This window comes from Taudactylus pleione, unplaced genomic scaffold, assembly GCF_031769625.1.
Source record: "Taudactylus pleione unplaced genomic scaffold, aTauple2 ptg000101l, whole genome shotgun sequence".
NCBI classification, from domain to species: Eukaryota; Metazoa; Chordata; class Amphibia; order Anura; family Myobatrachidae; genus Taudactylus; species Taudactylus pleione.
This window is the reverse complement of record NW_028284503.1, coordinates 1362628-1379006: the sequence shown is the minus strand read 5'-3', so window position 1 is coordinate 1379006 and position 16379 is coordinate 1362628. Positions and strand designations below refer to the sequence as shown.

Below are 16379 nucleotides of genomic sequence, written 5' to 3'. Positions count from 1 at the left end.
CTCACTAGACTGCAGGGTGCTGTTCCAGTCAGAAGGTAGTGGAAATCCCTGCTGTGGGAAAGCATCTCGATGGTAAGTATTGGGGTTAGGGAGAATGTTAGGGTTCGGCAATAGTGGGAGGGTTAGGGTGTCAGTTTACTAACCCTGTCAGGATGGCAGCGTAAGGATTCTGGCTGCCAGTTCCCGAGCACCGGCATCCCGTACCCAACCCGTTCAGGTCATCCTGTAAGACATCTGCTAGTGCCATGGAGTAGCAAGGGTCACCTAGGCCCTGCACCGAGACCTCTTGCCTAGCCCTAGTTATGCCCTGTATATACTGCCCCTGCTGGGTGTGTGCAGGTCTGCAGCTGTGCAATATGCCTGAGACTTTGGGCTCTATTTACTACAATTCGCATATTGAATGCAGATTGTAGTGTGATATTAACGACTGAATTCGCATTGCGGGATTTACTACAAATCCCTTGCAGGGACAGAGCTTGCCATAAAGCTCTGTCCCTGCGAATCCCCTTGTGACAAAGTGCCTGCGCATGCGCCGACCGGCCGCCGCTGCTACCCCCCCGGCGCTAAGCCCCCTCCCACTAAGCCCCGCCCCCCACGATCGCGGACCCCCCTCCCTCTCCCTTACACTTACCTGCATGCTCCAGGCCTCCGGTGATGTTCTCCATGCCTCTGGTCAGGTGATCTCCCATACTGCACTGGGACTCGATCACCTGATGACCGGGCAGCAGTGCACTATGGGAGACCAGCTGACCTGAGGGGAGACATCACCGGAGGCCCGATCACCGGTCCCTGGAGTCAGTTAAATAATTTTTTTTTTTACTATTTTTTTCTTCTTTTTTTTACAGTAATCAGCTTGTGGTCTGTTTAGACCACACAGCTGATTACTGGGACCGACTCCCGGCTCTGCTCTCCCCGTTAGAGCAGGGCAGGAGGCCGGTAACCGGGGGAAAACCCTGGATAACGCCACCTCCAGGTGGCTTTATTATCACAGGGCTTTCCCCGATATTTTTTTCACATTTATTTTTAGTAACTATGGTCGGATCACATTTCCCATTACAGTTATGGGAAATGTGATCTGCTTTACTAAAAATAAGTGATACTTAGGGGTTGGAGTAGAATTTTACGAATTCTACTCCGATTGCCCTGTAATAACTATAGGTGATACTAAATTAATGTGAAAAGGGTGTGAAAACACAAAACAGCCTTTTTCACTTTATTTTAGTCAAAATAATGTTAATAAATAGAGCCCTATGGCACAAAATGCATCCAATTATACATGTAACCTTATTGAACACTTGTGAAAATTGAATATTGCAAAATCCCTTCGTCTATCTTGGACTTTCACACACACCAGTTGGCTCTTGACTTTGGTTTCTGGACGTCTTGAGGTTCACTAAATGCAATTATCGCATGGCCACGCCCCCTTAGGAAAAAAAAACCCCAAACATTTTACGGTGCTGCCCGCTGGGAGGGGGGCGCTGCATAGGAGACTGCTCCAGCTGCTACGAGCAGTCTCCCACTGCAGCCAGGCCCGCCGAGAGCCGCAGCGGGCCCGGGTACAAGGGGACGCGGCCTAATAGTGGGAGGAGTGGCCACGCCCCCTTCGAGGGAAAAACTAAAACAACAAGTTACGCGCTGGGGAGGGGAGCGCTCTTAGCCCCCTCAGCCCAGCGCATAACCATAGGGGGGTGCGATCAGCTTGATCACTCCCCCCCACAGGCATAGGAGACTGCTGTGGCTACTTCTTACCAGCCGCAAGCAGTCTCCCAGTGCAGCCCAGCACACAGCAGCGTGTGCTGGGCTGCTGTCATGTAAGAGGGGGGGGGAGCAGTGCCGGACCTGGGCCCCCGCCGGCCCCTCCAGCAAGCCGGGCCCGGGTAATTTGTACCCGCTCCCCCACCCCCCTCTTGGCGCCCCTGCTCTTTATCTCCAACATGTTCACTGTGGAGAAAGGAGACAGCAGGTTGTCTGCAGAGCTAACACTCTACTATTGTTTCCTGGGTCAGATCACTGTGTAGAGAGGAGACATCAGCTTGTGTGTGGAGCTGACACTCTACCATCATTTGCTGGGGTCAGATCACTGTAGAGAGAGGAGACAGCAGGTTGTCTGTGGAGCTGACACTCTACCATCATTTGCTGGGTCAGATCACTGTGGAGACAGGAGACAGCAGCTTGTCTGCAGAGCTGATACTCTACCATCATTTGCTGGGTCAGATCACTGTAGAGAGAGGAGACAGCAGGTTGTCTGCAGAGCTGACACTCTACCATCATTTGCTGGGTCAGATCACTGTGGAGAGAGGAGACAGCAGGTTGTCTGCAGAGCTGACACTCTACCATCATTTGCTGGGTCAGATCACTGTGGAGAGAGGAGACAGAAGGTTGTCTGCAGAGCTGACACTCTACCATCATATGCTGCCTGGGTCAGATCACTGTGAAGAGAGGAGACAGAAGGTTGTCTGCAGAGCTGACACTCTACCATCATATGCTGTCTGGGTCAGATCACTGTGGAGACAGGAGACAGCAGCTTGTCTGCAGAGCTGACACTCTACCATCATTTGCTGGGTCAGATCACTGTAGAGAGAGGAGACAGCAGGTTGTCTGCAGAGCTGACACTCTACCATCATTTGCTGGGTCAGATCACTGTGGAGAGAGGAGACAGCAGGTTGTCTGCAGAGCTGACACTCTACCATCATTTGCTGGGTCAGATCACTGTGGAGAGAGGAGACAGAAGGTTGTCTGCAGAGCTGACACTCTACCATCATATGCTGCCTGGGTCAGATCACTGTGGAGACAGGAGACAGCAGCTTGTCTGCAGAGCTGACACTCTACCATCATATGCTGCCTGGGTCAGATCACTGTGGAGAATGGAATCTGCAGTTGTCACAACAGAATTGGGGCCAGTTTCAGTTTCGTTTCTCTGATCAGTCAGAGGAGGAGGATCCGCCCCGTCCCCGGGATAATAACAGTGCAGTCCCGACATCACAGGGACAGTCCCTCCCTATTCCTCCAGCACTCAGAGGCCATCGCTGGGCCCCGGCTGTAGGTGGTGACCCCGGGGGCCCAGGGCCATGTCAGACCCCACGGTCACCGCCTTCCTGACCAAGCTGCTGTGCTCTCACGGGGGGCGGCTGCCGAGGGAGAGACTGACGCAGCTGCTGGAGCTTCCCCCGGAGCAGATAGAGCTGATCCTGCAGGATGAGGCGCAGAGGTTCCCCCAGGTGGGAGAGCTGGTCCTGGCCCAGAGCCCCATCAGGATCTGCCCCCGGTACCTGAAGAACGAGGGGGAGGAGGAGGAGGAGGAGTGCGGGAGACTGCACCTGTGCCGGCGCTACCTACGGGGCAACTGCAGGCAGAGCAAGAGGTGGGTACTGACTGGCAGCATCCTATACACAGAGAGGGGGCAGGAGGTGGGTACTGACTGGCAGCATCCTATACACAGAGAGGGGGCAGGAGGGGTACTGGCAGCACTGCTATACACAGAGAGGGGGCAAGAGGTGGGTACTGACTGGCAGCATCCTATACACAGAGAGGGGGCAGGAGGTGGGTACTGACTGGCAGCTGTACACAGAGAGGGGGCAAGAGGTGGGTACTGACTGGCAGTTGTACACAGAGAGGGGCAGGAGGTGGGTACTGACTGGCAGCATCCTATATAAAGAGAGAGGACAGGAGGTGGGTAGAGACTGGCACCTGTACATAGAGAGGGGCAGGTGGTGGGTACTGGCAGCACTGCTATACACAGAGAGGGGGCAGGAGGTGGGTACTGGCATCACTGCTATACACAGAGAAGGGGCAGGAGGTGGGTACTGGCAGCACTGCTATACACAGAGAGGGGGCAGGAGGTGGGTACTGGCAGCACTGCTATACACAGAGAGGGGGCAGGAGGTGGGTATTGGCATCACTGCTATACACAGAGAGGGGTCAGGAGGTGGGTAATGATTAGCAGCTATACACAGAGAGGGGGCAGGAGGTGGGTACTGGCAGCACTGCTATACACAGAGAGGGGGCAGGAGGTGGGTAATGATTAGCAGCTATACACAGAGAGGGGGCAGGAGGTGGGTACTGGCAGCACTGCTATACACAGAGAGGGGGCAGGAGGTGGGTACTGGCAGCACTGCTATACACAGAGAGGGGGCAGGAGGTGGGTACTGGCAGCACTGCTATACACAGAGAGAGACAGGAGGTGGGTACTGGCAGCACTGCTATACACAGAGAGGGGGCAGGAGGTGGGTACTGGCAGCACTGCTATACACAGAGAGGGGGCAGGAGGTGGGTACTGGCAGCACTGCTATACACAGGGGGAGGAGGTGGGTACTGGCAGCACTGCTATGCACAGAGAGAGGGCAGAAGGTGGATACTGGCAGCACTGCTATACACAGAGAGGGGGCAGGAGTTGGGTACTGGCAGCACTGCTATACACAGAGAGGGGGCAGGAGGTGGGTACTGACAGCACTGCTATACACAGAGAGGGGGCAGGAGGTGGGTACTGGCAGCACTGCTATACACAGAGAGGGGGCAGGAGGTGGGTACTGGCAGCACTGCTATACACAGAGAGGGGGAGGAGGTGGGTACTGGCAGCACTGCTATACACAGAGAGGGGGCAGGAGGTGGGTACTGACAGCACTGCTGTACACAGAGAGGGGGCAGGAGGTGGGTACTGACAGCACTGTTATACACAGAGAGGGGGCAGGAGGCGGGTACTGGCAGCACTGCTATACACAGAGAGAGGGGGCAGGAGGTGGGTAGTGTCAGCACTGCTATACACAGAGAGGGGGCAGGAGGTGGGTACTGGCAGCACTGCTATACACAGAGAGGGACAGGAGGTGGGTACTGGCAGCACTGCTATACACAGAGAGGGGGCAGGAGGTGGGTACTGGCAGCACTGCTATACACAGAGAGGGGGCAGGAGGTGGGTACTGGCAGCACTGCTATACACAGGGGGAGGAGGTGGGTACTGGCAGCACTGCTATACACAGAGAGGGCAGAAGGTGGATACTGGCAGCACTGCTATACACAGAGAGGGGGCAGGAGTTGGGTACTGGCAGCACTGCTATACACAGAGAGGGGGCAGGAGGTGGGTACTGACAGCACTGCTATACACAGAGAGGGGGCAGGAGGTGGGTACTGGCAGCACTGCTATACACAGAGAGGGGGCAGGAGGTGGGTACTGGCAGCACTGCTATACACAGAGAGGGGGAGGAGGTGGGTACTGGCAGCACTGCTATACACAGAGAGGGGGCAGGAGGTGGGTACTGACAGCACTGCTATACACAGAGAGGGGGCAGGAGGTGGGTACTGACAGCACTGCTGTGCACAGAGGGGGCAGGAGGCGGGTACTGACAGCACTGTTATACACAGAGAGGGGGCAGGAGGCGGGTACTGGCAGCACTGCTATACACAGAGAGGGGGCAGGAGGTGGGTACTGGCAGCACTGCTATACACAGAGAGGGGGCAGGAGGTGGGTACTGGCAGCACTGCTATACACAGAGAGGGGGAGGAGGTGGGTACTGGCAGCGCTGCTATACACAGAGAGGGGGCAGGAGGTGGGTACTGACAGCGCTGCTATACACAGAGAGGGGGCAGGTAGTGGGTTCTGGGCGCTGTGGTTCGAAAAAGTTTGGGAACTACTAACTTATACACAAAAAGATCAGTCTCAGAATAATCGACACAAAAATTGTTCGACACAGTTTTTCATGTTTTTTCATGTTTAGGCTAAAATAGAAAAAAAAAAAAAAAACGTGTCAACCTTTTAACCCTGTCGACCAAATACTGTCGACCCATTAACTGTCAACCTTTTCATTGTAGACCTATTAATCCACTTGGAATACATAAGAAAGGGAATGGGGATGAATTACAGGGTTTGGGGACATTTATTATTCTTGTGTCCGAACGCTCCTAAGAGGAGAGAATAGTGTTTAATCTGCAAATTAAAGCCCTCGGCCATTTCTATCCTTCCTTCCCTCTGTTGGCAGCGCCACCTTACTGCCGGTGGCACTTTATGCAGAGATCGCTCTGTAGCTTTGGGTGGGGGAGATGTGAGCAGTAGCTCATTATTATAACACGCTGACTGTACAGAGCCCGGACCTGATAACACCGCGCTGATTACGCCGTTCGGTTATCTGGAGTTGGAGTAATCCAGCTGTAACACCCCTGATATTCAGCACGTATTAATAATATCTGATTGCATCACATCTCCCACATGAGCAAATGTTTGTGTATCCAGGAGACGTCGCTTCTGGCTATTGTGCAGGAGAGGACAAATCTGTGGAACAGCCGGCAGAACTAGCACCACTGTGGTTAATGGGGGTGGAGGTGTGGCAGCCACAGAAAAGGGGGGCCTGGCGATATCTGGTCGCCCCTCCTTCCTCAAAAGAAAAACCATGGAGGCTAGATTGGCATCACTGGGCCCTTACCCAAATCTTTCCATGGCGCTCGACAATGCCCTGTTGTGCCCCTGAGTATTGTGCAATGCTGCAAAGCTCCTTATAAAGCCAAAAGTACAAGTGTCACCGGGTAACTCACAGCCGAAGCAGTACATGAAAAGGAATCGGTATGTTATACTGCCGGACGTGAGCCCGGCGGGTGAAATACCGACGCTGGAAGGCCGGCAGATGGGGATCCCGACAGGCTAAATATGAACGCTATCCCTAACCCTGTTCCCCCCGCCCAACTTTAACCCTACCTTAGGGGTGCATAACCCTAACCTCCCCCCCTAGTGACTAACCCTAACCTCCCCCCCTAGTGCCTAACCCTAACCTCCCCCCAGGGGTGCCTAAACCTAACCCCCCCTCCACGCACCCTAAACCTAACCCTCCCGGGGGAGGATGCCTAACCCTAACCTTCCCCCAGGGGTGCCTAAACCTAACCCCCTCGCACCCTAAACCTAACCCCCCCTCCACGCACCCTAAACCTAATGGGGCACATCCACTAAACAATCTACTCCCTGTCCAATCTCTAAACGATTTTCCCTTGATTTTTTCCCTTGATATTTTATCTTTCAGTCTGAACGATTTGCAAACGATCTTTAATAGATCAAGTGAAATTGACCTGCATGTTCGGTCGACTGACGAGACGATCAAACGACCAGCGGGAGCGCGCATCGTTGATCATTAACGACCAAACACTGCACGATTTATAAACAATTTTTAAACGATTGAACGATAAAGACGTCGTTATCGTTCAATCGCCTGCTAAAATCGTGTAATGGATGCCCCCCTTAACCCTCCCGGGGGGAGTTCCTAACCCTAACATCCCCCCAGGGGTACCAAACCCCCCCCCCCTCCACGCACCCTAAACCTAACCCTCCCGGGGGGGAGTTCCTAACGCTAACCTCCCCCCGGGGGTGCCTAAACCTAACCCCCCCTCCCACCCTAAACCTAACCCCAGGGGGGGTGCCTAACCCTAACATCCCCCCAGGGGTGCCTAACCATTACCTCCCCATCCCCTAGCCTAACTCTAACCCTCCGGGGGGGGGGGTGTCTAACCCTAAGTTCGGCTTACCTACGATCGGTATGCTGAGCGTCGGGATTTCGGCGTAATAGGCGTCGGTATTTAGACGCCTATCGTTAGTCCCATGACGGGATTTCAATGTCGGGAAGCCGGCGGTCGGCATTTCGACAACCGGCTTCCTGACTACATACCCATGAAAATATCCAGAGTGATTATAGGGCAAATGTATCAGGCCTTATAAAGCAGTGGACTGGTAGAGAAGTTACCCATAGCAACTAATCAGCTTGTAGCTAACATTTAGCAAGTACATTCTGTAAACATAAGTAGAGCCTGATTGGTTCCAGTCTTTAGAATGAGATCGGCATTTACGTGGCGCATGGTGGCTGAGCGCAGGTTGTGCCGATAATATCCGCGTTACAAACTTTTATTAAGACAGTCAGACATTATTTAGCTCTGGTTACTTAGGCTGCAGTCCTGACCCCACGTGCCTACCCGAGTCACGAGGCCTTCTGATACCGCCACGTATGGCTACCGCCATGACTAGGTACTTTCCATACTGCTGATTACATTTCTGCGCTACCAGCCCGCACTTGCGCCTGTTATTGCTTTAAGCTCTACAGATGATTCCAGGCAGGGACAAGCAGCGGCCGGTGACTGGTTCATGTTGCTGACTACCCCTCCTATACTCTGATTAAAATATGTATTTTTTCTAGGAACTCGCCCTCCATGGGACATTTATGAGCTGCAACCCGTTGCCCGGGTTTAAATCTTCAAGTTATTAAGTTTTTTATTATGTGATGTCGTCCAAATCCATCCTGTGGGGACCCGAACCTCTCCATTAGGCATCCCAGAGCAATTGCCCCCTCTCTGAAGTTTTCATCCAAAGCCATCCAGGTCCAGAACAGGCTCCCCGGGTCAAAGTTCTGCCCAGCGTACACCAACGGGAGGTCCGACCAGGACCCTAACTCCACTAAAACCTGGCCAGGATCCAACTGGACCACTGCGTATTGGTTTCATCCCAATCTGTGCAGGGTTGTCCAGATGCATAACCGGACAGATAGACAAGCAAACCAATGAATTTTACAAATTGTCGCTATGTGGTGTAATAGATTACTTTTTCGATACTAAATAACCATAAGATTTGGCAACTTTACCATGAGAGAAGATATTTGCCAGCAAAGAAACAAATAAATATATATATATATATGATTCAGTTAGCTGTCTATTGTTGCTGCACTGTTTGTTGTTTTGTTTGGATGGTCACCATGGGTATGTTGAGCGGCTTCCTGGCCGTCCGGCCTGTTGGGCGGCTGCTGTGTCACGTGGTCGCGAGTGACGTCTGGTTGGGATCCCGACCAGCGTCACTGACATGAGACATGCGACGGTGCTGCACGCTTGTTTGGGGCGGCTGGTTTGGCGCGATCTCCATTGGTGACCATACAGGTGAGCATTTTTCTTTCACTAATAGGGATGTGTGTGTCTATGCTGCACTTTGCACTGTGTTCATGCTATCCCCTGACGACGGTTGAGACCGAAACAGCTGTTATTGGATGAAACTTGTTGGTGTTATCATTGAAGTTATCATTGCTGGCCTCGTCTCTGTTTGAGCCCTTGGTGGATTACTCTGCAAGTGGACGGTTTTAAAAAAAAAAATATATATATATATTTATTGCATGTATGGTTGTTCTAAGGAACATCTAGGAGGGCACCAGGGCAGGTATTTGATGCACATTTGTGGAGTGCCGGCCGATTTACTTTAGGTGTGTGTGTGTGTGTGTCTGTGTGTGTATATATATATATATATATATATATATATATATATATATATCTTTAGATTGGAAGCTTGCAAGCAGGGCCCTCTTACCTCTATGTCTGTCTGTTATTACCCTGTTTTGTTCTATCAATGTTTCAAATTATAAAGCGCAACGGAATATGCTGCTCTATATAAGAAACTGTTAATAAATAAAATAAATAAAATATATATATATATATATATAAAATCTCCGACCACAAAGTTATATTGCACACTGTAGTCATGTATTTATGTAAAGTTGTGTAATTGTTGTAGCGTGTTGTGTGTTCTGTTTTGTTTGTCTGGAGCTATGGAACCTTTGTTGCATATATATATATATATATATATATATATATATATATATATTAATACAGCACTACTCCCCCTTGCTGGACACAAGTCCTCTGCATGAGAGTAGTAGTTATTTTATCAATTTTAGCCAGTGAGTTATAATGACATTTTAACATTTATTTTCACTGTTATAAATGAGTTTTTTAATTTTGGTGGAATTTTTTTTTTTTTTTTTATTCTCAACCATTATATTATAAAATGTAATAAAAAAAAAGATTTTTATGTTTCATATTAGCGACCGATGGTTACTCTATTATTCTATATCGTTTTTTACTTTCTATACCTATTTATTTTTATATTACGGTACTTTATATCTTTGACTGAGATGTTTATTTTTCTAGGATAGTAAATGTCGCAATGGTGGGGCTGCGATCGTTCAGGTGACCAGAATAGCAGCTTATTCATAGTATGGAGGGGGGGGGGGGTCCAGTAAAAACGTGCAGGAGCCATGGCAGCAGGGTGACCTGGCATTGCACCTCTCTTAGCTACAGACCCCGTTGCGGCAGCGCCCCCTGCAGACCCAGTGTAATTTTTTTTTAACTTCAGCTTTAGCTAATGTCATATTTTATTTGTTTGTGTTTCAGGTATCAGTGCATGTTGTCCCATGATATTTTATCAGATCACAATCAGATGGTGTTAAAGTCTAATGAGATAAGCGGACTGAATGACCAGGAATTAAAGGTTCTTCTGCTGCAGAATGACAACCAGATGCTACCGGAGGTGAGAGTTACCTATTGGCGCTATTAGGGCTATTGCGCACACGCCGGGCGTTTTTTTTTGCTGTGTACTATTTTTAAGGACCGTATTTTTGTAAGCTACCCATAATGGGGCGTGGCCTGATCCAATATAGGTGTGGCTCTGGTAGATCAGGGTGTGGCTTGGGCAGATTTAGGGTGTGGCCTACTGAGTGACTACTGAGCGGGTGTTCCCAGTCCCAGAGTCAGGAATTACACATATGTGTGCGTTCGGCTGTCACACGGCGGCATTTCTGCATAATTATACACACCGCCTATTCTGTGCTTCCCAAATGTGCCCTACAGTGACCTCATGTCATCCCAAGCCACAGAAATTATCCAGTGTGAGGTCAGTCGTAGAATTTGGGTAAAACCATCGGGTAATTTTCTGTGACGTATTGTACGTCCTGACATTTTATCGTTTAGCATGTGCGAGACCGGACCGGACCAGCGCCCTCCGACACCACAACAGTTAGGAACATGTGGGTGATAAGATGGGGGCACAGTTTGAGGCAAAAGGACAAAGGAAATATGGTAGAGGTCCTATAGGTCAGCAGGAGAGAATATAATCACATATGACCCCGCCCCTCTCCTGTTGTATTATATGACATGTGACCATGGAAGTGAGGCAACAAGGAGAGAGTATGGGGGCATCAGTGACAATGGGAGATGGTAGGCATCAGTGACAATGGGAGATGGGGGGCATTAGTGACAATGGGAGATGGGGGGCATCAGTGACAATGGGAGATGGGCATTAGTGACAATGGGAGATGGGGGGCATTAGTGACAATGGGAGATGGGGGGCATCAGTGACAATGGGAGATGGGGGGCATTAGTGACAATGGGAGATGAGTGGCATCAGTGACAATGGTAGATGGGGGGCATTAGTGACAATGGGAGATGAGTGGCATCAGTGACAATGGGAGATGGGGGGCATTAGTGAGAAGGGCAGGCAGGTGCGGTGCATATATGACAATGGGAGATTGGGGGCATTAGTGACAATGGGAAATTGGGGGCATTAGTGGCAATGGGAGATTGGGGGCATTAGTGGCAATGGGAGATTGGGGGCATTAGTGACAATGGGAGATTGGGGGCATTAGTGACAATGGGAGGCAGGTGTGCATATATGACAGTGGGAGATTGGGGGCATTAGTGACAATGGGAGATTGGGGGCATTAGTGAGAAGGGGAGGCAGGTGTGGTGCATATATGAAAATTGGAGATGGGGGCATTAGTGAGAAGGGGAGGCAGGTGTGGTGCATATATGACAATGGGAGATTGGGGGCATTAGTGAGAAGGGGAGGCAGGTGTGGTGCATATATAACAATGGGAGATTGGAGATATTAGTGAGAAGGGGAGGCAGGTGTGGTGCATATATGACAATGGGAGATTGGGGCATTAGTGACAATGGGAGATTGGGGGCATTAGTGAGAAGGGGAGGCAGGTGCGGTGCATATATGACAATGGGAGATTGGGGCATTAGTGACAATGGGAGATTGGGGGCATTAGTGAGAAGGGGAGGCAGGTGTAGTGCATATATGACAATGGGAGATGGGGGCATTAGTGAGAAGGAGAGGCTGGTGTGGTGCATATATGACAATGGGAGATTGGGGGCATTAGTGAGAAGGGGAGGCAGGTGTGGTGCATATATAACAACGGGAGATTGGAGATATTAGTGAGAAGGGGAGGCAGGTGTGGTGCATATATGACAATGGGAGATTGGGGCATTAGTGACAATGGGAGATTGGGGGCATTAGTGAGAAGGGGAGGCAGGTGCGGTGCATATATGACAATGGGAGATTGGGGCATTAGTGACAATGGGAGATTGGGGGCATTAGTGAGAAGGGGAGGCAGGTGTAGTGCATATATGACAATGGGAGATTGGGGGCATTAGTGAGAAGGGGAGGCAGGTGTGGTGCATATATGACAATGGGAGATTGGGGGTATTAGTGAGAAGGGGAGGCAGGTGTGGTGCATATATGACAATGGGAGATTGGGGGCATTAGTGAGAAGGGGAGGCAGGTGTGGTGCATATATGACAATGGGAGATGGGGGGTATTAGTGAGAAGGGGAGGCAGGTGTGGTGCATATATATTACAATGGGAGATTGGGGGCATTAGTGAGAAGGGGAGGCAGGTGCGGTGCATATATGACAATGGGAGATTGGGGGTATTAGTGAGAAGGGGAGGCAGGTGTTGTGCATGTGGGCGATAAGATGGGGGCAAAGTTTGAGGCAAAAGGACAAAGGAAATATGGTAGAGGTCATATAGGTCAGCAGGAGAGAATATAATCACGTATGACCCCGCCCCTCTCCTGTTGTATTATATGACATGTGACCATGGAAGTGAGGCAACAAGGAGAGTGTATGGGGGCATCAGTGACAATGGGAGATGGGGGGCATTAGTGACAATGGAAGATGGGGGGCATTAGTGAGAAGGGGAGGCAGGTGCGGTGCATATATGACAATGGGAGATGGGGGCCATTAGTGACAATGGGAGATTGGGGGTATTAGTGAGAAGGGGAGGCAGGTGCGGTGCATATATGACAATGGGAGATTGGGGGCAACAGTGACAATGGGAGATTGAGGGCATTAGTGACAATGGGAGATGGGCGTATTAGTGAGAAGGAGAGGCAGGTGTGGTGCATATATGACAATGGGAGATTGGTGGCATTAGTGAGAAGGGGAGGCAGGTGCGGTGCATATATGACAATGGGAGATTGGGGGCATTAGTGAGAAGGGGAGGCAGGTGCGGTGCATATATGACAATGGGAGATTGGGGGCATTAGTGAGAAGGGGAGGCAGGTGTGGTGCATATATGACAATGGGAGATTGGGGGTATTAGTGAGAAGGGGAGGCAGGTGTGGTGCATATATGACAATGGGAGATGGGGGGTATTAGTGAGAAGGGGAGGCAGGTGTGGTGCATATATGACAGTGGGAGATGGGGGGTATTAGTGAGAAGGGGAGGCAGGTGCGGTACATATATGACAATGGGAGATTGGGGGCATTAGTGACAATGGGAGATTGGGGGCATTAGTGACAATGGGAGATTAGGGTCATTAGTGAGAAGGGGAGGCAGGTGTGGTGCATATATGACAGTGGGAGATGGGGGGTATTAGTGAGAAGGGGAGGCAGGTGCGGTGCATATATGACAATGGAAGATTGGGGGTATTAGTGAGAAGGGGAGGCAGATGCGGTGCATATATGACAGTGGGAGATGGGGGGTTTTAGTGAGAAGGGGAGGCAGGTGTGGTGCATATATGACAATGGGAGATTGGGGGTATTAGTGGCAATGGGAGATTGGGGGCATTAGTGACAATGGGAGATTGGGGGCATTAGTGAGAAGGGGAGGCAGGTGTGCTGCATATATGACAATGGGAGATTGGGGGTATAAGTGACAATGGGAGATTGGGGGCAACAGTGACAATGGGAGAGTGGGGGTATTAGTGAGAAGGGGAGGCAGGTGTGGTGCATATATGACAATGGGAGATTGGGGGTATTAGTGAGAAGGGGAGGCAGGTGTGGTGCATATATGACAGTGGGAGATGGGGGGCATTAGTGAGAATGGGAGGCAGGTGTGGTGCATATATGACAATGGGAGATGGGGGCCATTAGTGACAATGGGAGATTGGGGGCAACAGTGACAATGGGAGAGTGGGGGTATTAGTGAGAAGGGGAGGCAGGTGTGGTGCATATATGACAGTGGGAGATGGGGGGCATTAGTGAGAAGGGGAGGCAGGTGTGGTGCATATATGACAGTGGGAGATGGGGGGTATTAGTGAGAAGGGGAGGCAGGTGTGATGCATATATGACAATGGGAGAAGGGGGGCATTAGTGAGAAGGGAGGCAGGTGTGGTGCATATATGACAATGGGAGATGGGGGTATTCGTGAGAAGGGGAGGCAGGTGCGGTGCATATATGACAGTGGGAGATGGGGGGTATTAGTGAGAAGGGGAGGCAGGTGCGGTGCATATATGACAATGGGAGATTGGGGGCATTAGTGAGAAGGGAGGCAGGTGTGGTGCATATATGACAATGGGAGATTGGGGGCATTAGTGACAATGGGAGATTGGGGGCATTAGTGAGAAAGGGAGGCAGGTGTGGTGCATATATGACAATGGGAGATTGGGGGCATTAGTGACAATGGGAGATTGGGGGCATTAGTGACAATGGTAGTTTGGGGTATTAGTGAGAAGGGAGGCAGGTGTGGTGCATATATGACAGTGGGAGGTGGGGGGTATTAGTGAGAAGGGGAGGCAGGTGTGGTGCATATATGACAATGGGAGATTGGGGGCATTAGTGAGAGGGGAGGCAGGTGTGGTGCATATATGACAATGGGAGATTGGGGGCATTAGTGAGAAGGGAGGCAGGTGTGGTGCATATATGACAATGGGAGATTGGGGGCATTAGTGAGAAGGGGAGGCAGGTGTGGTGCATATATGACAATGGGAGATTGGGGGCATTAGTGAGAAGGGAGGCAGGTGTGGTGCATATATGACAATGGGAGATTGGGGGCATTAGTGAGAAGGGGAGGCAGGTGCGGTGCATATATGACAATGGGAGATTGGGGGCATTAGTGAGAAGGGAGGCAGGTGTGGTGCATATATGACAATGGGAGATTGGTGTCATTAGTGAGAAGGGAGGCAGGTGTGGTGCATATATGACAATGGGAGATTGGGGGCATTAGTGAGAAGGGAGGCAGGTGTGGTGCATATATGACAATGGGAGATTGTGGGCATTAGTGACAATGGGAGATTGGGGGTATTAGTGAGAAGGGAGGCAGGTGTGGTGCATATATGACAGTGGGAGGTGGGGGGTATTCGTGAGAAGGGGAGGTAGGTGCGGTGCATATATGACAGTGGGAGATGGGGGGTATTAGTGAGAAGGGGAGGCAGGTGTGGTGCATATATGACAGTGGGAGATGGGGGGTATTAGTGAGAAGGGGAGGCAGGTGCGGTGCATATATGACAATGGGAGATTGGGGGCATTAGTGAGAAGGGAGGCAGGTGTGGTGCATATATGACAATGGGAGATTGGGGGCATTAGTGAGAAGGGAGGCAGGTGTGGTGCATATATGACAATGGGAGATTGGGGGCATTAGTGACAATGGGAGATTGGGGGCATTAGTGAGAAAGGGAGGCAGGTGTGGTGCATATATGACAATGGGAGATTGGGGGCATTAGTGACAATGGGAGATTGGGGGCATTAGTGAGAAGGGGAGGCAGGTGTGGTGCATATATGACAATGGGAGATTGGGGGCATTAGTGAGAAGGGGAGGCAGGTGCGGTGCATATATGACAGTGGGAGATTGGGGGCATTAGTGAGAAGGGGAGGCAGGTGCGGTGCATATATGACAGTGGGAGATTGGGGGCATTAGTGAGAAGGGGAGGCAGGTGTGGTGCCTATATGACAATGGGAGATTGGGGGCATTAGTGAGAAGGGGAGGCAGGTGTGGTGCATATATGACAATGGGAGATTGGGGGTATTAGTGAGAAGGGGAGGCAGGTGCGGTGCATATATGACAATGGGAGATAGGGGGTATTAGTGAGAAGGGGAGGCAGGTGCGGTGCATATATGACAATGGGAGATTGGGGGTATTAGTGAGAAGGGGAGGCAGGTGTGGTGCCTATATGACAATGGGAGATTGGGGGCATTAGTGAGAAGGGGAGGCAGGTGAGGTGCATATATGACAGTGGGAGATTGGGGGCATTAGTGAGAAGGGGAGGCAGGTGCGGTGCATATATGACAGTGGGAGATTGGGGGCATTAGTGAGAAGGGGAGGCAGGTGTGGTGCCTATATGACAATGGGAGATTGGGGGCATTAGTGAGAAGGGGAGGCAGGTGTGGTGCATATATGACAATGGGAGATTGGGGGTATTAGTGAGAAGGGGAGGCAGGTGCGGTGCATATATGACAATGGGAGATAGGGGGTATTAGTGAGAAGGGGAGGCAGGTGCGGTGCATATATGACAATGGGAGATTGGGGGTATTAGTGAGAAGGGGAGGCAGGTGTGGTGCCTATATGACAATGGGAGATTGGGGGCATTAGTGAGAAGG

At 51.0% G+C, this 16379-nt stretch overlaps 1 protein-coding gene across 2 annotated transcripts in view; it reads left to right on the top strand.

Moving 5' to 3' along the window:
- The first annotated feature begins 2786 nt into the window (after window positions 1–2786).
- The window catches only part of LOC148525693 (zinc finger CCCH-type antiviral protein 1-like), a 50266-nt gene continuing 36673 nt past the window's right edge, over window positions 2787–16379 (top strand). The window contains exons 1-2 of one of the 2 annotated variants that reach the window (XM_088470605.1): window positions 2787–3361; window positions 10174–10309. In XM_088470605.1, the coding sequence (XP_088326731.1) occupies window positions 3069–3361; window positions 10174–10309 (429 nt within the window). In that variant the 5' untranslated portion in view covers window positions 2787–3068. The remainder of the gene's footprint in view (window positions 3362–10173; window positions 10310–16379) is intronic. The other variant, XM_088470603.1, reaches the window with a different exon arrangement.